General features: G+C 37.8%; 1 protein-coding gene across 1 annotated transcript in view; it reads left to right on the plus strand.

Moving 5' to 3' along the window:
• Window positions 1–1,026: 1,026 nt before the first annotated feature.
• The window catches only part of LOC149775290 (serine/threonine-protein kinase Chk2-like), a 62,423-nt gene continuing 40,196 nt past the window's right edge, over window positions 1,027–23,253 (plus strand). Inside the window, exons 1-6 of the mRNA XM_089944139.1 lie at window positions 1,027–1,453; window positions 4,326–4,450; window positions 5,838–5,916; window positions 8,716–8,781; window positions 16,887–16,977; window positions 19,614–19,722. Of these exons, the coding sequence (XP_089800265.1) occupies window positions 1,333–1,453; window positions 4,326–4,450; window positions 5,838–5,916; window positions 8,716–8,781; window positions 16,887–16,977; window positions 19,614–19,722 (591 nt within the window). The 5' untranslated portion in view covers window positions 1,027–1,332. The remainder of the gene's footprint in view (window positions 1,454–4,325; window positions 4,451–5,837; window positions 5,917–8,715; window positions 8,782–16,886; window positions 16,978–19,613; window positions 19,723–23,253) is intronic.

Here is a 23,253-nt window from a genome sequence, read left to right on the forward strand (position 1 = left end):
CAGTGAATAACATCAGCAATAATACTATTTGACTGTGGAAATTCGACTGAGTCTGATTACAAAAATAGCACGCTAGAAGGAATTTCTTCACCATCAAAGATAATGGTCTAAAAGGATAAAAACAGAGTCAATCACCTTCTCGAATGAGTCAGCAGTGTTCCAATGGTCTAGGGATAATGTCAATTCGAAATTATGAATCAATTTGTTTGCGTGACAGCGGTTCTTGGAAATGCTCAAATACTGCCTTGATAGTCAGAACGTGGTAATAGGACGTCACACACACACACACACACACACACACACATATATATATACAGGGCCGGCGCCAGACCCGGACAGACTATCTGGCGCCCTAGGCAAGGTTAGATTCTGGCGCCCCCCCCCCCCCGGAAAATATCAATTTCAAAATTTATAAACAATATTTTTGTTTTATAAAAAAAATGCGCCCCCTGAAATCAGCGTCCTAGGCGGCTGCCTAGTTTGCCTAGATGGTAGCGCCGGCCCTGTATATATATATATATATATATAGAAACTGACGCCAGGACGTATCTCTTATGTTATTTTATTTTTTTTAAAAGAAAATAATCAGGTTTGGATTGCCATATCAGACTGATGTTTCGAAAATATGGCTTCATCATTCCAGTTTACAATGAATATAAATAAACTCTGCTTTATCAATGTTTATTGGTTGTTACAAATGTTCTTACCTGAATTATGTTATAATTATTTACTTGTTCCGCCCTGCTCACATTGTTTTGGTCATTATGTATTGACTGTAAAATAATATTCTGCATGATAATAAGTCTCAGTGCAGGTCAAAAATTTCTGGTATAGTTATGAAGCATTTAACTATAACCTTCTTTACTGAAGTATCTGAGCAATAACTGTGCCGACAGAATTCCAACCGTTAATAAACGAGAATGCACGAAGTCTTAGCACACTGCCTACAAAGAGTTGTCTTTCTTCGTTTTTAAGTCGCTGGTATCATGCAAAAAATTATTTTTATCCATAAAAAATTGTCATTGTATTTTCTTTAATTAGAGCTTTGATGACTACTTGTTGCCACTTTCTATAACTTGTGCCTCTTAGAGCTCTGAGCAGTATTTACCAGGACTGGATATTTTGGTGCAGGGTAGACTGATATATACCAAAAGATGGGAACTAGTCTACAGTCAATTTGGAAGACTTCGTTATTTTACTCTTTAAAAATCAATGCACCAACAAGTTGGGTCAACTCGTCTTCACGTTTTTAATCTGTATCAAAACACCGAATCGACCAGCACAAACAACTTAGTCGTGAGCAGAAAGCAAATTACTTAAGCAGTTTATGTTATGGAGACACTACCAACTCAGGACGTGATTGATGGAGATTATAGCGAGGACGACGAGCAGCTGCCCGAGTCTCAGGCGTGGGGCAGGCTACTTCCCCTGGGGACAAGCTTCACGGCAGTAGGTGAGCCTGAAGGGCAGGTGGCCCTGAAAAACAGCAACATTATATTTAGACCGGTACGTCCTATTACCGTATTACTACTCAGAAACGATACCGAAAAGGAATTTAACACATTATCCAAAATCGCACTTGAACAGCAATACATGTCATAACTGCATAAATCAGTTTGTTTGCGTGACATTGGTTCTTGCAAACTCAAATGAGGCCTTAATAGTTATAATGTGGTAATAGGACGTCATATATATATATATATATATATATATATATATATATATATATATATATATGGAAGTGCACCAGGGTTGGGTGGAACAATAAGCTGCTCTCAACATTTTTTTCTGACATGACCGTTGGAGAAGAACTCGGTGAAGACACGATTTGTGCTGGGGCATCCACTTTGTAATTCAATGTTGGTTTATTGGAGCACTTGCTACTAATTAATAAATTTATTTCAAAAAAATTTGTATCAAGATGGTAAGTATAATCCCTCTTCTAGTGATTCGTTGTGTTTAATCCTTTAGAATGTTCACTATTTTAGTATTAATCTGTCAGAACAGAACAGCTGTGTATCCAGTGACTGTTGACCTCACATTTGAATTGCTGTCACTCAATGTGTCATAATGGTCCCATGCATCAGTTCCCATTGGTAACTGTATACCATTATTACTTAAGAGACTTAGCAGTTTTTTTATTCTGCCAGTAGACCAAAAAAGACATAATATGATGTAATATTTATGTGCTTTAATCTTAAACTGTGAGAGGTGTTGGAAATAAAAGCTTTACTGACTGTTGGAATTTACCTTTTTGTTTTCTTTCAACCCTATTGAAATGGATACCTTGAATATAATTTTCAACCCAACAAATTTGACCACCTTCATTAAAGAGATTTCATCTCAGGGTTACTTTTTATTAGATTTTGATTGTTCACCTTTTTCAAAGTGCCATTCCAGGTTGTAAGGAAGTTGTTTGGGAGAATGGTAGACCACATTTGAGCTGATTTAAATGTTGGTATGGAGCAGTTTGAGCATCAGATTTATAATGCAAATGTTGTCAGTTCAATATCCATTCATACTAAGCTGGTCAGCTGCCTCATTGTTTTTGTAAATGAAACTGAGCTCACATTTTCTCATCATAGTATTGCCAGAAATGTGTTAAAGTGCCATTAAAATGAACAAGCACAGCAAAATGTTGTTAATAGATGATATATTTTCCTCACAGTATTTTGGAATGTTCAGACTTGTTCTTTATCAGCTAAATCTTATGAAATTGAAAAAAAACTATAACAGTTGACCAGTACATTTTGAATATGGATAAAACTGGTTACACAACCATGTAAAAAAAATATATTGGAAATTTTTCTGCTTATTTGTATTTCAATATTATGATTTGTAATTTTATTTATATATTGGAACTTAATCAGTTAGAAGTAAAAATAGGCAGCTTGTAGCAGCTTGTACAACAACAACACATTAATATAGCAGTGCACTAAGTTGTAACTAAATTGTTAACCTTCTCGACTGAAAGTCAAGACTTTGTGGGTGAATATTTTCAACTGGTCACTTAATTGCAGCTTTTATAATTATAATGTAGCAACATGAAATAACACTTTCTAATTAGAGGTTCATACCATGTTTTGCATGTTTCCATTAAAAACATTATGCATATTTAAAGTGATGAGTCTAATACACTTTGGAAGGGTAACTATAGGCAATTTTTCTTTTCGTTAATTTTACAATTTAATAAAGGCATCAAGAATGTATCTCTCAGAAAATGTTTTAATTTTGACTTATTTTATTATTGAGTTTTGTGCTTGTTTCCTAGAGGTCATTACTCTTTGCAGACTGTTCTTGACATTGAAAAAATAACAAAAGAACTGACAAATTGTCACCATTTTTCTAAAAATCATATACACTCATGATCCTGTATCAGACTCTTTTTGTTGTTTTGTGGTCTTGTAACATGTCAGCTCACTAATCAAGCTCCACAAGTGAAGTGTCATGTAACATGTCAGCTCACTAATCAAGCTCCACAAGTGAAGTGTCATGTAATATGTCAGCTCACTAATCAAGCTCCACAAGTGAAGTGTCATGTAATATGTCAGCTCGCTAATCAAGCTCCACAAGTGAAGTGTCATGTAATATGTCAGCTCACTAATCAAGCTCCACAAGTGAAGTGTCATTTAACATAAGGGTTCCAGTTCCATGGGAAAATAATGATACATTCTTTCTTGAACTTATGACAACCAAAGCATTTTACAGAATAATGGAATTTTTACATTACAAATAAAAACTATGTATAGTGTCTGCATGGTGTACTTTAAAAATCTTAAAAAACAATGACTAGATGATGGAGCTTATAATGCATAACTTTCTAATAGTATTTAACTGAACTAAATTGACTTTTCGAAGTCTAAACATAAATCTTACACAAAATTATCAGGTTTTAATTTTTGCTTGAAATCTTTTTTTCTTCACTAATTTCAGATGCCACTGTCAAGAGGATCATATTATATATAGATTCTTATTGAGTAGACTATCATTGACTATCAAATCTTGCTTAATCCTGCAAAAGATCTGTTCAAGAGGAAGCGTAAATGATGATAATTATTGGTGCATGTCTTGTTTTGGAGGAAAATTCACTTGTTGGTGCCCACTATAAACATAAATTTATATTTCCAATTACAATTCATGTGATTATAAATTTTATTTATAGGAATCTCTCTTTCCACTACAGTATTCAAATGAAAAAAATAATGAAATTCATCAGAAGTCTCATTTATTTCACTTGAGTCACAAATACAGTTCTTTCCGCACTATCAAAAACTAGGTGTCAACAAAAATACTAAGTAATGCTGAGCTTTTGTCTTTATTTTCAGATTTGATTAATGAAGAGTATACGTTGGGAAGGGGAGAGGACTGTGATATTCCCTTTAATGGTCCAGTTGCAAAGAAACATCAGTGCTTTCAAGCTTATAGCAAGATCCATTTCAGATTATTACGAGTAAGTACAGCACTCAGTGTTAAGAAGAAAAATACACAGTTACATGTAGATTGAATAACACAGAGGATGAATCAATGAAATGTGGGCCTCACATGTAAACAGATAAATTGTAACCTTTTTTTTCTTCCATGAAAAACATGAGTGTCATGAAAAGAAAATTTATCATCACCAAGAGAAACAAAGTACAGTTTTGGTTTCCGTGTTTCTTCATCAGGTACATTACCCATAATACATTAAGAGAACATCCACTACCTTCCTGCTCAGCCCTATCGAAGGTAAAGAAGCTGTTGAGCTACTACTATTATGAGCAATCAAAGATGCCAAAAAGTAGTGTCCTTGCTAAGGCAGGAGTCAGACAAGAGTGGTCTGCCGTTTGCATATAGGGATTGGTGCCGAATCCCATCAGTCATCAGTTATTACTTCAGTACATCCCTGGTCATCGTACTTAAAAAAAAGACCTTACAAATACCTTCCTCTCTGAGACTTTTCTCCAGCTGTAGCAATCCTTGGGAGCTTTCTGATCTGGTGGAAGATACATTCCAGCTGTATCCTTACTGATTTTTGCTCTGTCTTCATGGAAGATGCATATTTTGCTACTTATGCTGTCTATTTCATGGTATGATCATCTAATCAATATCATTTTAATTGGACCACTGCAGTGGCCTCAGTGGTTAGAGCATCCACCTCGGATGTGGGAGGTCACAGGTTCGATCCCCAGATGAGTCATAGAAAAGACTTATACAAATGGTACCAGCAGTTGCCATGCTTGACACTCAGCATTAAGAGGTTAGTGTTTGGACTGGTCATCCTGGTGTCAGGATAATGTGACTGGGTGGGACATGATGCCAAATATGCCTCAATGCTAGACATCGCTATAAACTGCCACACTGCAGACATCATAGCAGTATGATTGAAAACTTCTTACAAATCCAAATCACACAGACACACACCATTTTAATTGCATACCCTAAAGGTCAGTCATCAGTTCATCCCAATCAGATAAATATGATCATTTCAGTAATTTTTCTAGTTTTTATTAGCTCGTGTCCGAAGGCCAAGTGAACTTACGGCATGGTACTGTATGCATTGTCAATTGAGTGTCATCCATCTGTCAACCATTTCTTGATGCCATTTTGGCATCATATTTCTGATCATTTTGATAAAATTTGGAATATGGGTATATATCATCAAAATTGTGGATGAATTCATTAATGAGTTAGATTTAGGCATGTTACTGAGGTGATCTTGCATCTGATTGGCTAAAGATGATACCACCCTGGAAACCATATTTCTGTACCAGTTTTGATCAACTTGAAATATATGCTTATGTTTATGACCCGATAATAATCAAGCTTGGAATTCATGCTGATACATTTTTTTTATACAGAAGAAGACCAGTAAAGGTGTGCATGTTTTTCTAGAGGACACCAGTAGCAATGGTACTTTCATCAATGGCGAGAAAGTGGGTAAGTGTAATGTTTAATCAGGAGTTACAAAAATCCACTTGCAAACATTTATTGTTCTCTTACAAACCTCCTTTACAACCCTCTGCTTATTTTAAGATCAAAGAATTACAAGTCAATTTTATTTATATTTCATTTACTGTGTAACTTGCTGTAGTAAGATTTTAACCAGAAGTCGGCAGCATTATCCTAATGCTTTTTTAGTAATCATCCTCCCCCACTCTCTTTACACATATTATCCCTATGCTTTTTTCAGTAATCATCCTCCCCACTCTCATTACACATATTATCCCAGTGCTTTTTTTCAGTAATCATCCTCCCCATTCTCTTTACACAGATTATCCCTATGCTTTTCTCAGTAATCATCCTCCCCACTCTCTTTACACATATTATCCCAGTGTTTTTTTCAGTAATCATCCTCCCCATTCTCTTTACACATATAATGCTGTGTCCCCAGCCCAAGCTCTTCAACCAGGGGATTCATCAAAATTTCAAAACTACTCTACACATGCAAAGCTCGAAGTCACCATCTCAATGTAGGTGGACATTGCAGATACATCCATGTTCCAACATGACAGGCTGGCATAATCCCAACTTTTTGTTTGAAAGCATGTGGATAGATGTTTTCAGAATGATATGTTTGACAGTCAAAGCTAAGTCTCAATCTTTTCTTTCTTTCTTTGGAATTTGTAGAAAATACCTAGTGAAAGTTCTTAACAAGACATTGTTATTAGCATTCTTGTTCTTTTCATTGTAGGACTAGCATAAAGTTGCTTATTCCAATACTTTAATTGTAATATATTGCAGGTTGATTCACTACTACACAAAATCAGCACTCAAAAGATAAAAAGGAATTAATCACATCTTTGGCTTCTTTTTATCAACAAAAGTGCTTAAAGGTTGTCAGGTTGCTAAGGTAGAAGTCATATGAATGGTTTTCCCTTCCCTTGTGGGATTGGCACCAAAGTTAGGTACATCTCTGGGTAAGGGCTATAACAGCATCCATCTCTTATATATATTCATCCAATGATCAGGTGATGTATTTGAAGAAGAGAGTAAAATGTTTCTCCAGTCATACTTGTCTGATCATAATATGGATACACCCTCCAAAGTCTTCCTTGCAGCTACATATGTTACAGGCTTAGACATCCATCCATAGTAACTGATGATTTACAGGATTTGGTACCAGTGCCTTTTTTCAAGAGAGCTTGAATTACAGTATCCTAAATTTAATCACTGCTGCAAGTTGGAAAATATTTATGTTGCTGCAAATTGAGAATGGTGTAAATTGTTAGAATTGCAATCTCTTTGCATGTAAAAAAATCAACTAGATAAGAATTGTATAATGCTTTTTAATGTCCCCTGCAAGAAATTCCACAAGGGCTTATATTTATAACATGTATACTCACTTTTAAGTTGAGATCTACTGCAGACAACATGGACCATGATCTGCCATCACATAATGAGCCAACATGTCAGGGTCTATGGTGCTTGTTCTACTGATTACTCCTAAGAAACTGCAGATCTGGTCCCATTAAGTTTGCAGTTGGACTTGACTTATAAGCATGTATATTTGGTAACTGTAGTGTCAATGCGGTTGAAATTCAAGGTCTTTATAAATTTCATTTTTATTGGCATTATCAGCTGTCAACCTTTTATGTTTATAGTCAGTTTCTAAGACACTGTCACTTGCAGTTATACAATTTGTAACAGTCATGCATGTATTTAAGAATTATTGCACTACTATACCCAGGGCTGTCACAAGTTTACACTGAATGAATTGTTACCAGAGGCTGGTTTTGCCTTTAGCACACACACACCCCATTTGGAAAAAAAATGGGAAGTTGCCAGTATTACTTACCCCATATAAAATGGACCTGACCTACCAAAAGCAGTTCTCCTTAACCTACTTTACATGCTTCAGTGACTGAATTTAACTTCTGCTGTGGAGGCCATATTTTCTGATGCTGTTGCTTGTAGTTACAAAACTTGCAATATTCATTCATCCTGATGAGTACTGTACCACCATACCAAAAGTAGGACACTAAAGACAACTTTTGTTCTTCAAAGAGCATGTGCAATTCTTTGCATAGGTCATTTTCTTTGACATTTTCCTGTGCATATCTTGAGGAATATAATGACATGTCTGGAACTATTAGTGTAATTATCATGGTAGTGTATAATTACATGTCTGGAGCTATGGGTGCAATGGCATGATTGGAGTAACGGGTGTAATTATTATGCTATTGTGTATGTGCATGTTTTGGGGCTATAGGTGTAATTATCATGTTAGTCTGTAATGACATGTCTGGAACTGTGGGTGTAATTATCATGGTCTTGTGTAATGACATGTATGGAGCTTTGGGTGTAATTATCATGGTAGTGTATAATGACATGACTGGAGCTTTGCTTGTAATTATCATGTTAGTGTGTAATGACATGTCTGGAACTGTGGGTGTAGTTATCATGGTCTTGTGTAATGACGTATGGAGCTTTGGGTGTAATTATCATGTTAGTGTGTAATGACATGTCAGGAGCTATTGGTATAATTTTCATAGTAGTGTGTAATGACATGTCTGGAGCTTTGGGTGTAATTATCACGATAGTGTATAATGACATGTCTGGAGCTATGGGTGTAATTATCTTGGTAGTGTCAAGGGGCTTGTAAAATCAAATCACTTGATTTTTGGGATGGGGGTTATAAATGCTGAGTGAGTATAATCCTTGGAAATCATGTTCAAAACTTTCACTTATGTTTCATTTTCATGACAGTACTATTGTGTATTGTATTGTGTATTGCAGGTAAAGGAAACAAACAAGTTTTGAACAACAATGATGAAATCTCTTTAGCTCTGAAGAAAAACAAAGGTAATTATCTGTTTACATTTTTTAATTAAGTGATTTTGGCAAATATTCGTTGGCAACTCAAAGTAAAGGGTAGAGTGTGGACACATTAAATTGTGGACATTTAGTCATGAACATAGCTGTATGTCTTGTCAACAAGAAATCAATCTATATTTAGATTGTCCTTCACCATTCACGAATTATTCTTTAACCATTTCGCAGCTACCGACAAAGAGAAAATGCTGATTTTCCAAAAATACATTGGTTCGTCAATGTTATGCTAGTTTTCTTGCCAGTTGCCTGAATAGTGTCATGCTGAAGATGATTATGTAAATTTTAATGGTTGTCCATTCATGCTACTGGAGTCACTGTAAGTCATAAGCAATCTTGAGATAAAATTAACCCATCTCCATTTGTGCTGAAATATTGCATTTGGATTTAAATAAAATTAGAAAACTGCTGCAAAGCTGCAAAAATAAATTTATTTCAAAATGTATTTAATTTATAGACCATATGAACATTATGGATAAAACCAATCCAGTTTCTCCTTTAAATACGTTCCCCGATCACATTAACATTAGGATATAAGCCTGCTACCTCTCGAATCCAGCCCTACTAAAAGACGAAAATTCGTCTTTTCTGTCCATCTCATATAGACCAAAGGGCAATAACTCTTGCCCCTTACCTCCCCTTGCCACCGCCAGGTGTCACTAGTTTTTAAGCTTCGCTTGTACTGATAACACGTACATTATACCTCCAAACAATCCAAGCCATCTTAGCGTTAAATTGGACCATCCGAAGTAAAATTTGGATTTATTGCATTGGACAATAATTCTTCTACAGGTTGTATACATTATTTTAAAAAAAATTTTCAAAATTGAGTGACTTTGTCACCCTTACGGATTTCGTTTACTGAAGACCATGATACACACGCTATCGCAGAACTCGTGTTGTCAATTAAGAGTTAACGCGACACTGACTAATTTCGCTTACTCCGTTAGCAACGGTTGTGGTATTAGCGAATTAATAACATGCTGAATTGATAATTTGTGCTTTGTTTTCTTTTCTTGTGTCGTTTCAGTAGAAATGTCAACCAAATGCATGAAATGCAAAAAGTTCAAAGCAAAAGAAGACAACCATGACTCTTGTATTGTATGTAACAAGTGTACATCATCTACACCATGCAGCATGTGTAATACTTGGACAGAGCAAACGTGGGCTGATGTAGTCCAGAAGGTAGCAAAAGGGAGGGATAGACGTGGGGGACGTTGGGGTCCCCCCTCCACCTAAAATTCGTCGTTTGCAACCGTCAGCCACAGTAACATCAGAGGCAATGGAGGAAAATAATGTTGACAGGGTACAACAGTCCAACTTTGAACAGATGCGTCATTTGGTTCAGGAAACGACGACGCAGCTATTGACATCAGGCCAGATATTACCCTTATTTCCCTCACTCACTTCCACAGCTTTTTCTGACTCTTTGGGGGAATGTTCCCCCAATTTTAGGCTGCCCAGTGGGCGTAAGTCCCCCAGCATGTCCGAACATGGCCTTCGGGCCTGTAAGTCAGGATGCATGGGGTTTTTACCGGATCCATCGGATCCATTTCTTTATACAACCTCTACGTCACCGGCCGTCCAGCTGTCCCAGCATGGGGACCCTATTGCTAAAACGGTCCGACCAAACATGACTTGCGGGGATTTTAGTGATAAATCCGTCCGTCAAGCTGTACTGCCGGCAACATACCAATACTATGGTGGAGATTTTAGTGAGAAATCTGTCCATCCAGCCAGGCCATTGGAGCAGCAGGTACCGGTGATAGCAGGACCGTCGCCAACATTCAGACCGACCACAAGCCAGACAAACCAGCCAGCAGGGCTGGCCGTCCATATTTTCACGGCTTATCCACAAAGTAGAGTTAGTGACAGGGTTAAGGATGACAGAATCGCGTCATCTATGCCACCTGGTATGCTCTATCCAGAAATGCAAGCTATTACAGAACACGACTAGGCACGCAGTGAGGGTGACGAAACTCCTGCAAATCAGCCGTACACAGATCCAACCATGGAACGGACTGAGTTTGGATTCAAGGCGGCAGTTGAAGAAATTTATAGGGTGTTGGCAACTTCAGAATGCCCTCCACCTCCTACCGCCACTCAAGACTAAAAAGTTAAGGCATCTGTAGATCTTGACGGGGAGGAAGAGACGCCGTCCTTCCGGCTCCTTCCCCAGTCGGCAAAAATTACGGAGATCAGTGATCGTCTATCATGACGAATAGGTGATCCAGAGAATGCTAAGGCGTTCTTTTCAGAAAGCCAAGTACCAGCGATGTTCTCGTGTCGCTGGTACAAAACTCATTCAGACGCCTTCAGTACGGATCTTCCGGCCCTGGACAAAAATATGGCAGCAGTTCACATGTCCGCTCCACTGTTTTACAAAGTGGACAAAAATGTGTTCCATGCCACATCAAAGCTAGTCCGGAACGTAGTCGCTACATCTTCAATGTTAGACTTGGCTTCATTAGCCATTTTCTGACTCGCAGAAAAATCCGACAATGACCACGCTTGGGAAGCGACGGCCCGGATTGCTAGAGCTATTAACAGGGCAGCTCACCATTCCATGACTGAAGCGTTGACTGCTTCTGCCAACTTAGACCTGATACGATGTGACGCATGTCTGCGGTCCATGTCGCTCAAGCCCCATCATACTCTGGCTTTATGGATGACTCCGTTTGGGTCGCCTTTACTCTTTGGAGGAAAAATTGAAGAAGTTCGGAAGCAGGCAGCTCAGGAACTGCCCCTCCAACTTGCTGCCCAACCCTCGCAGGCGTTTAGAAAAAATCAGCCCCTGCCACAGCAGAGGGATGATTGGCGGACTAGGGACAAGGGATCCTTACAATCAAATGTTCAGTATAGATCCCAACCCAATGCCAGGAGACAACAGTCTAATCAAGCTAGGAGGCAACCATACAGAGGCGGTAAGAAACAAAGTTTCTCTGTCTTCAAGCCTCCTAACTCTAAAAATTGACATACCCTCTCCACCACCCGTGGACAGCCTACCTGTGGGCAGCCGCCTCCTGCAATTTCAGGACCACTGGACCACCTTTTTTCCTCAGAACGATTGGGTGATCCAGGTCATTTCGGAGGGACTTCAGATTTCATTTATCCAACCGCCTCCCCAGTCCTCCTCTCCCCTCTTCACGGACGTACCGTCCGATCGGGAGAAGGATACCTTTCTACAACAGGAGATACGGTCGCTCATTGAAAAACGGGCAGTGGAGATTGTGAAAAAAAAACGCAATCGCTGGGGTTTTATTCCAGGCTGTTTCTTATCCAGAAGGCAAACGGCAAGTTGAGGCCGATCATCGACCTGAGTCGCCTCAACCAATACATTTTACCACTGAAATTCAAGATGGAAACGGTGAGATCAATCCGTCTTTCCATCTGGCAGGACGAGTATGCCGTCAGTCTAGATATGACCAACGCATATTTTCACGTCCCAATCCACCCCGCGTCACAGAAATTTCTCTGATTCGCTTACCGCAACGCTGTTTATCAGTTCCAGGTCCTACCCTTTGGCCTCAACATCAGCCCATGGGCTTTTACCAAGGTTATGGATTGCATCGTCACTCTGTTACGCTCGACTTCATCAACAGGGATGGCAGTGTATTTGGACGACATCCTCCAGAAACATATGGTAAGTTCTATTCTGCTCAAAGGCAGAAACGATCTTTTAGCTCTTTTAGATCATCTAGGCTTTCTCATGAACTGGAAAAAGTCCGATCTCCGTCCATCCCAGCGTTTTGTCCATCTGGGTATAGAGTTTCTCACCGATCTGAATCTGGTATGGCTTCCTCGCACTCGTGTAATCCGGATCGTCGAACTTGTAGAGTCCGTTTCCAACAGGACGTGGATTTCAGCAAGAGAATTCTTGCAACTCCTCGAATTATTCAGTGCGGCGGCGGACTTGATCCTGCTTGGCCGTCTTTTTATGCGTCCCTTACAAATGACGTTACTGGCACAATGGCACCCCTTTTCAAGTCCCCTCAATCAAACAATAAAGATCACGCCCGAGATACGATCGTTCCTGCATCAGTGGCACAACCCCGGTTGGTTGTCCACAGGGATTCCTCTGGAGATGCCCCAAGTGGAGGTAATGGTATGTACCGACGCCAGTACCTACGGTTGGAGTGCCCACCTGTTGCTGGACTTTGCTACAGTCAGCGGCACGTGGGAGCCAGGGGAGAGGCCTCTCCACATCAACCTTTTAGAAATGAGGGCTGTCATCAATGCCTTTCATTTCTGGAAGGATCAACTCTCAGGAAAAACTGTCCTCATTATGTCAGACAACTCTGTGGTGGTGACTTACCTCCTCAAACAAGGGGGCACCAAATCACCAGACCTGTGCATTTTGATCTGGCAGTTTCTACGTTGGTGCGACAACCTCCACATCAACATACAAATCAGACACATTCCCGGCAGACTCAGTGTCTTGGCCGACACTCTATCAAGGAAAGGTCAAGTCATTCACACGGAATGGTCACTCCATCAATCAGTCTTTCTTCGGATTTGCACACTTTGGGGGCATCCGATGATCGATCTTTTTGCGACAAGGTGGAATCGCAAGCTGCCCACCTTCGTCTCTCCGGTTCCAGACCCAGAGGCTTGGGCCATGGACGCTCTGTCAATCTGCTGGGAGGGGTTGTTGGCATTCACCTACCCTCCCACGGTTTTGGTACCAAAAATAATCCAGAGGTTAAGGGGTCAGAACTGTCGGATGATTCTGATTGCCCCTTTCAAATGGAACAAGTCCTGGGTCACCTATCTACTCGATCTAGCGATAGATCTACCCAGGAAGATTCCAACCAGCCCAAATCTTCTCAAACAACCATGATCACAGGTGTTCCACCCCTGCCTGGACCATCTTCTTCTTCATGCTTGGCTCTTGTCCAGGCAGCCTTGCGAGACAAACAATTTAAACCTTCGATTGTGGAGAGAATCTCAAGAGCAAGAAGGCCCTCCACTCTGAAGGCTTACGAAAGAAGGTGGCATGTTTTCAGGGACTGGTGCCATATCAATAACATCGCCCCTTTGAGTGTCTCAATCCCTCAACTGGCCGACTTTTTTTATCTGGCTTTTCAAGGAGAAACAGTTGGCCCCAATTACTATCAAAGGCTACCGCTCCATGATATCAGACACATTCTGCCATCATGGTAGATGTGATATTGGACATAACAAAGATCTATCAGATCTTTTAGCCAATTTTGATTTCAATCGACCAAAATCCCTCACCCTGTTTCCAAAAGGAATCTGTCCTGGGTTTTAACATGGCTCAGTTCAGACAAATTTGAACCTTTAGCCCACACTTCGTTAAAGCTACTACCATACAAAACATGTTTCTTGATAGCCTTTGCTTCAGCATGCAGGGTGAGCGAGTTACATGCCCTTTCCAGTGACCCGGACTTTCTTCAGTTCAAATCAGATGGTTCGGTGGTCCTCCTGACGCAACCAGGCTTTGTAGCCAAAAATAGGTTACCATCCATTGGCAATCAAAGAATCATCATTCGCTCGCTCTCTTCCATAGATAAGTCAGAGCAGCAGCCATGCAAGATCCTGTTCGTGCACTCAAGCACTATTTAAAACGCACAGAGGCGTGTCAGGACACACGTAAGCGCCTCTTTCTTCCGGTCAAAGCTGGCAAACGGGATATCACCCCTCAAGCCCTTGCTTCATGGCTGAAGTGGGTTATACGCTCAGCGTACTCTGAGGTCTCACAAGATCAGAGTCGCCTCATGAAGATTACGGCTCATGAGATTAGAGCAACCTTGGCGAGCCTGGCATTCAAACGCAATGTTTCAATCTGAGATATAATAGAAGCTGTTGGCTGGCATGCAGAGTCAACCTTCTCCAGTTTTTATCTCAGAGATTTGGCTTCGCAGAGGCAAACCTTGAATCTGGTAGGTTCGGTGTCGGCAGCTCAGATGACCACCAGACCCATTTAAAACAATCAGCACAGCCTATCAGCTTCGCCGGATTCGCCAGTGAAATTTTGTAGGTAAGAAGATTTCAATAACTATCTTCTTAACCGTATATAGGGGTCACATATCATGGGACCCTAGGCTGTGTTGCTGATGAAATTAGGAGAACGGGTTATCATTCAAATGGGGAATCCAGCCATCATTCCCTAGAAGGTACCCGGGGTGGAGGTAGGATGCTCAGCATTCCCTCCTTCTATTACTCCTAACGTTAATGTGATCGAGGAACGTATTTGAAGGAGAAAGCAAATTTTTAGTAAATTGTGTTTCTCCGAGAATACTTACCCAATCACATCACTTAAAAACCCTCCCAACCACCCCGCTATGCGAGCATCCTCGTATAATATATATCGCTCAGCTTAAAAAACTAGTGACACCTGGCAGTGGCAAGGGGAGGTAAGGGGCAAGAGTTATTGCCCTTTGGTCTATATGAGATGGACAGAAAAGACAAATTTTCATCTTTTATTAGGGCTGGATTCGAGAGGTAGCAGGCTTATATCCTAACGTTAATGTGATCGGGTAAGTATTCTCAGAGAAACACAATTTACTAAAAATTTGCTTTTTACTAAAAATGTAAAATCTCATTCTTCTTTCCAAAATCATTCCTGACACTTACAAACTTGACTGACTTAAATTATTGCTACACTGTCGGAAGTCAGCCACATTATCTCATACAGGGAGAGCACAACTCACATACTGTATGACATGACTGATTTTACTTGACATAATGAAGATGTTTTTCACTGTGCTATTCTTTACTGCAAAAAAGATTTTTTTATGATAATTAACTGTAATACAAGAGTGAATATTAAAAAATTGGCAAAATGTTAAATTTCAACATTCTGGAAGTGTAACATGTTTTTATAAAATTTTGTTTAAAAAAAAGGAATAGAAGAGAGCTAGTCAACAAATTCATCCCAGATTTCCTCTTAGTCTGATCTTTAAGGGATTGAAGACTTGAGATTTAATATAAATAAGAATTTTAAAACCATTTGTAACAAGACATATTGTTTTGAAGTTATCAAACTGTTTTTTGCATAGTAGTAAATGCCATGAAATTTGCATAAAAGGTTGAATTTTGTTTTTAGAAAAATATTTGGTATAGTAGCAAAATTGATAAGTGATGAGACAAGTCATTGTTAGCAAGGGATGGTAAAAGGAGAGCAAAGTGGGAAAGAAGAGTTTTGAAATACTATAAAGTTAAAATTAGTGGACAACTTTTCAAGTTTTTATCCATCCCAAGGAGGCAGGCAGCTTTTGAAGTACTACTGGGGAAGGTGAGTATGCTGAGTTGGATTTTGAACTTAACATAAGTGGAAAAAGTGCAGGGACACTGCAGTGCTGCAGAATTCTAGTTATTTATGTAAGATACATTGAACAGGTCTGATTTTACCAGAGGTTGTGTCTGTAAATAAATGCACAATGTAAATAAATTCACAAGAAATATCAATTACTAGCTTCACTTGGTATTTGATCGCAGAAATGGACATTGTTCTACTTTATATACAATTGTATCATAATTGTGGGCAAAGAGTGCATGAATGGACCATGACTCTCCTCTCACTGGAAGTGCTGTTGGACGTGGTGGGAAAAAGGAGAACAGAAGAAAACACTTTTGTTGGTCTGCCAGATTTACCCTTGGACATATGAAAATTGGAAGTTGAAAATTCGACTGAAGAGGGCAGTAGTGGGTCAGAAGATGAATGAATTGAACAGTCAAAACAGTCTACAGCATTAGAATGACTACCTGCCTAAAGTGACCACTATTTTGCACTTCCTGTCAAATTTCCTATATACTGTAGTTTGCTGCATATAGTAGCCACCTGCTTAATGTGACCACTGACTGCTTTTTTTAAGTCCCCAGGACCATTATGTACTAAGATTAACAACGGATAGTTATTAGTGATGCATGGCTACTTCTTCCCTTAGCCAAAATCTTTCTTTTATTTCTTCTGCCTGTTCATCAATCTATCTTTCTATCCATCTATGCTTTGTCATTTCGAATACATTCAGTAATGTCACTTTTGCCTGTATATAAAGAACCCATTTATATTTTTTCAAAGATTTAATTATCAAAAATTTAATATCTGACTGCAGCCTATGTATATTTGGATCTCTCAGCCAATGGAGATGATGATCTTCCTCAAGAAATCAAGGAAAAGTACACAATGACAAAAGTCCTTGGCAGGTAATTCACTTTCAAGTTCATTTGAATGTATATATATTTCATAAGCAACTAAATCCACTGGAGTTTTCAGATACCTGGAAATATTGTAGATTAATATTCATTTTGTTAAAGTTTTTTAGTACATTTATTTTTAGGTATAACATACTGCCCAGTGCAGATTTAAATGTCTTTACATTGCTGTTAAAATTTTATCTAAAGAAAGTTTGAATTTAGTCATTGGTCTAATTTTGCCCTTGTTAAAATTTAAAGATTTTAATTATGAATGCATTCTGGGAGGAAAACAAACAACATATTGTCCACCTCCCTCAAACCCAACCCCCTCCACACACACACACACATGATCTTTCAGGAATACTTGTGGGTTTTTTTTATAAATAATTGTTGTATGGAAAAAATGGACCAAAACAGAAGAATTGTCTCAGTTACATAGTTTACTGTTTCAGATATGTATCACTTTTTATAAACTTAAGTGTTAAATATAGTATAAATGTTATCATATTTATTAATTCCTATATTTTTCATAATTTAAATATATGTAGAGGATATTTTCTTTTGTGACATTAATACCAGTACATTGTGTTTTACAGAATATGTGATTTTTAATGAGTGGCAAAGCAATGAGTTAAAATGTCATTTGTTTCACCTCATGATGAAATATATTTAGTATTTGTTCTGGAAAAGAACATTTTCTTTTTATCTTATATCAAACATGCTTCTGAATCAAAGCTTTAAATTGAATCTTCAGGACACCACTCCCACATGCAGGAAACCACTCCCACATTCAGGAAACCACTCCCACACTATATGATCTAAGTTTGTGAATGGTTGTTTGGGATGACATAATCTGTTGCAATAAATTAAATTTGTGACATTTTTGAAACTGTATACTATATCTGACCATGGAAGTAAGTCCAGCTGAGTGTCGCAGCACACCAGAGTTTTTAGGTTGTTAGTTAGGGTTGTTAAAGGGACATAACTTCTTCATAAAGATGCAAACAGTGGTGCATAAAATTATTGTTGGTAAAACACGTGAAATGTGATGCAGTTTCCATTTATTGCTTAAACTCACAAAATGCTAATTTTTCTTGTGTCAAGTGTAACTTAACAAGCACACACAATCAAGCATCACGTGGCATTTTGGGATATCTTGTATTTTTCACATGTAAGAATGTGGATTTTTCTCTAGTGAAAAAAATGGAATTTTAAAATATGAAAAATATTTCACCAGTAATTTTCTATTTTTCACACAAGTTTATATAAATCATTATTTTTTAAAACATGGAAATACAAGAGACCCTGAAATGGCAGTATACACTTAAATACATGTCCTTGCATGAGTTTTAATGGTAACAAGGATAGGAAATATTTTGTTATATAGAGCAATAGATGGAAATGTATTACCTTGTAGGTATGGAAATTGTATTATCTTTTAAGCATATAAATTTTATTACCTTTTAGGCATAGAAGTTGTATTACCTTTTAGGAATAGAAATTGTATTACCTTGTAGGTATAGAAGTTGTAGTACCTTTTAGGCATGGAATTTGTAATACCTTTTAGGCACATACATTGTATTACCTTTTAGGCATGGAAATTATAGTACCTTTTAATCATGGAAATGGTATTACCTTTTAGGCATGGAAATGGTATTACCTTTTAGGTTTGGAAATTGTAGTACCTTTTAGGCATGGAAATTGTATTACCTTTTAGGAATAGAAATTGTATTACCTTGTAGGTATGGAAATTGTATTACCTTTTAGGCATATAAATTTTATTACCTTTTAGGAATGGAAATTGTAGTACCTTGTAGGTATGGAAATTGTAGCACCTTTTAGGCATTGAAACTGTATTACCTTATAGGCATAGAAATTGTATTACCTTTGTTGTTTGCTGAAAGATTTTTTAAATGCCACTGTTTGTTTCTCTGTAAAGCTATGTTCTGTATAGGCCCAGCTACTTCCTTAATAAATATCAAAACAGTGTTGATATCTAGCTCAGTCTCATGGTTGGACATGGTCAAATTTGTATAGTATGTAAAAAAAAAATATCCTTAATTGCATTAGTTTAGGTCATCCCAAACTTATCACAAGTCTCATAGCAATATTCAAGGTCGAGGTTCACTTGCAAGGGCATGGATCACTGCCATTGCATATCAGTTTTCATATGTTCTAGTCTTGGGCTCAGTCAATGTGTGGATATGTAAGAAAGCTTGTCAGAGCTTCCTGTTGATTGCTTGTTCTTCCCGGGGTTTTACCATAATTCTTCTTCCATCATATATATTGGCTGCCATATATGGTCTGTCATGTGCTGAAAAAATGGCATTAAACTCCACAAAAACAACAACATTAAGGGTATGGGGGGTTGAAGAGCAAGTTTATTATTCATATTAATTCAAAAGCAAGATATATTTTGTGTTACGGTTAAAAAATTATGTATTTGAACTCATTCGTGGCTCTGCCACTGATTAAAATATCATGTTTGTACCACACAATGAAATATATCCAGTAATAATACAAGAGGAGAACATATCCATTATGTATTGATTATAAATTCTTTTTTTTTAAAAAGAATGATCAAATGATCAAAGAGAAGAAAAAAACATTGTGGTTATGATTTTTTTTTTGTTCCACTGTTTCAGAGGAGCATGTGGAGAAGTGAAGTTGGCCTTCATGAAAGGATCCTGTGAAAAATTTGCTGTTAAAGTAATTTCCAAAAAGAAATTTTCAGTTGGAGGAAAGCACCAAGTGGTAAAAAAATTATATTCTTTTGGTGTATGAAGATAAATAATTTTGTTAACATGCACATATGAAAATGATTAAACAACAACTCAGTCAGATTGACAAAATGAAAATTAAAACAATTCACATTCATTTTTACCATGTTACACAGAAGTTTGCCATTGGTATTAAATATGTTAGAATTTGAAGGTTACATGGTAATTGTTCATGGTCACAGTAGTCATTTGGTCCAAGTTTTCTTTGCAGCCAAATATGTATCCATGGATAGTCATTTAACTTTGGACTAAGTTCATCAGTGTACATGTACTATATACCTTTAGAATGACAGATAAAAGGGTCAAGAGTTAAAGTCACAGGGTGAAATACTTTTTACTTTTCATTGTACACATAGGAGATAAAATTATAGGAGTTCCATGGAGTGACTCTATATTCTGTTTTGATAAATGGATTGTTTTATGATCTGACATGTTGAACAGAGGAAATGAAACATGTATTACTGGGATAGTCAAAAGAGTCCAAGGTTGGTTAAGGTTACTGAATGATTTGGTAGTGTGTTCCAAAGGAAAACATTTTTGTTGCAGTCAGGACAACAAATTTAGATAATTTTGACACCTGGATTTTGACAACTTTGGACACCTTGAAAGGTCATTTTCGATAGTGAAGGGGAGGTAATCAAGTGTTAAAATAAAGATTCTTCTTATCAGACTTCTGCCTCTATTGATATATGAGAGAGAGAGACAGACAGAAAGACAGATAGAAGAAAATGTTAATATGAAATAAGAAAGAAAATATTTGTTTGCTAAAGGTGTATATATTTAACCATCTTTAAAAAAATGCCCTTTGTTTGTCAACTTACTATCTTCTGTTATCTCATAATTTTAGGTCATAAATAGTTAAATATCAATTTTAATTTAATGGTTTCAACTTTGTTGTAAAATTGTGTGTAAAGTTGTGTAGTTACTTAGTCCAGCACTTTTTTGAAAGTGGTTTGATCTGTTCCTGATATACTAATTTTGCTGAGGGGGCAGGGGCCAGTTTTTATGTGCAAATTTAATGCCGCAATCAGCAACCTAGTATAAAGAATCATAAAAAGTCAAATACACAGGTAAGGTCAAAAAGGTCCATATTTTTGGATGCCTATATTAAAACAAAGCATAAGAATATTATCCACTTGACCAAAGAAGTCAATAGCAGTTCTCAGCAGAAGATGCTTATGCACCCCAATCCCCAATTTCTACCTGCAATTTTCATGTCCAAAGGTCATTTTTGACACCATGTGATGCTCACAGTGCAAACAAGTCCTTTTCCTAGATGACAGTTCTGCAAAACAGTGTGCACTAAACAGGCAGATGCAGTTGAAAATAGTTATCATCCAAGCCGTTTTTGAGATATTCTACTTGCCCCAAACCCATATGTTTACTGCTATGGGAGGCTAGCTCTTCTTCCTAGCTGACTATTGGTATTTCACTATCAACATACTGCAGAGTAACTAAGGAAGATGTACATGCCTGACATCAGTTTCAAGAACAACACAAGCCTGAAACACCTTGTTCACAAAATATATTCATATCTTGAAATAGTAAACAAAAATAGCTGAAAAAGTCACACCATAGCCTTAAGTTAAGAAATTTTCCAAGGACCAATATACGAAACTGGACCCTGCCACCTGAAAAAAAATTGAGTGCTATCCTTGAGAGAACTGCATCATATGAGTAAACCAAAATGATTCGTCACTTGTTTTTAAAAAAAATTAATATGGGAAAGAAAAAATATAAATCATATCAGATTGCAGATATTTTCTTTATGGTACATTTAAAATTCAGTTGCATATTTGTTCAGTCAAACAAAAATTTGACTAAACAGGCATTGACACATTATTTCTTGTTAATGTTCATCAGCTTTGCAAATGTATTAGCTGATGGACTGTTAATGAGCTGTTGCTGGCATCTTTCTTTCCAAGCATCAATTGCCACCTTATGGTTGAACTTACTTAATGGAATGTCCATTCAGGGAAATCCTCTTCAGTTCCTCAGATCATCAGCATGTAATTAGCATAAGCTAAACATATTTGTGATTCTGGGAAGGCACTTTCATTGTGATGTAGTCAACCTTAGATGCAGTTTAGAATTTGGTATTGATTCATATGAACTCTGAGTAATTGAAATACCCTGACATATATTTTTACAAAATTGTCTTCCCTATTTCTATGTTTCTTTGAATGGAAGGACCTTTAGTCTTGTTTTAATCAAGTTCAGGCTTGAAAACCTGCACTCTTGCTTGACACATGGAATAGGCACTACAAGTCCAATCAGTATAAGTCAGCAATATACATCCAATCAGTATAAGCCTTGTCGTGTTTGGAAACTGCATATGCAGAGAAGGCCTATGAAAGTATTGCTGTAAATCTGTCATCGTCAATCCCTTAAAGATGTTAAACATCATGTGTTTAATGATTGCCCACTCTGGTCATAGAGCACCTGCCGTAACTGTTAGCTCATTGTCAGTGCCCTCTTCTTTTCTGCATAGTACTTAGGCACTGTTTCTATTGTTTATATGTCTCTTCCCAAGCTGGGTACATTGTCTGGATAATGCATGAAGCATCTTGCTGTTTGGAAAACATTCCTCCATATTGATATAGAGAATTTTGGCACATTCCCATACTTTGGTTTTTAACTGTCAGTCATATATGATGCATTTCTTATGGAGTCAGATACATCCTTTTAACTTGTCACTTTCACCAGTTGCGTGCAGAAATTTGGATGAGTGGGTCCCATGCTTTGTATAGTAATGGGCTTGGATTAACTATAAATGTTGTTGTAGGGTTTAACGCCATTTTTCAGCACACGATAGGCTATACATGGCGGCCAGTATTAATGGTGGAGGAAGAACCCGGGAAATCCCCGGAAAGAACCACCGACCCTCGAGAAGCTACTGGCAAGCTTTCTCAAATACCCACATTGGCCGAATCCGAGACTCGAACCCACGCAGACAGGTGAGATGGCAGTGATCCGTAACGGAGAGCGCTTTAGACCACTCGGCCACTTGGGGCCCCGGATTAACTATAGAAGTGTATCAAATGTGTCATGCATTTGTGTAAAGTATTAGGCTTGGATTGACTACAGAAGTGTATCAAATATCACATGCATTTGTGTAAAGTATTAGGCTTGGATTGACTTTAGAAGTGTATCAAATGTGTCATGCATTTGTGTAACATATTAGGCTTGGATTGACTACAGAAGTTTATCAAATGTGTCATGCATTTATGTAACATATTAGGCTTGGATTGACTACAGAAGTGTATCAAATGTGTCATGCATTTGTGTAAATTATTAAGCTTGGATTGACTACAGAAGCGTATCAAATATCACATGCATTTGTGTAAAGTATTAGGCATGGATTGACTACAGAAGTGTATCAAATGTGACATGTATTTGTTTAAAGTATTAGGCTTGGATTGACTACAGAAGTGTATCAAATGTGTGATGCATTTTTGTATAGCTAAGATTTCTAATCTATACAGTTTTTCTTAACACTCCATTC

The sequence above is a fragment of the Sinohyriopsis cumingii genome, chromosome 19 (genome assembly GCF_028554795.1).
Source record: "Sinohyriopsis cumingii isolate HCF-2022 chromosome 19, ASM2855479v2, whole genome shotgun sequence".
In the NCBI taxonomy this organism is placed as follows: domain Eukaryota; kingdom Metazoa; phylum Mollusca; class Bivalvia; order Unionida; family Unionidae; genus Sinohyriopsis; species Sinohyriopsis cumingii.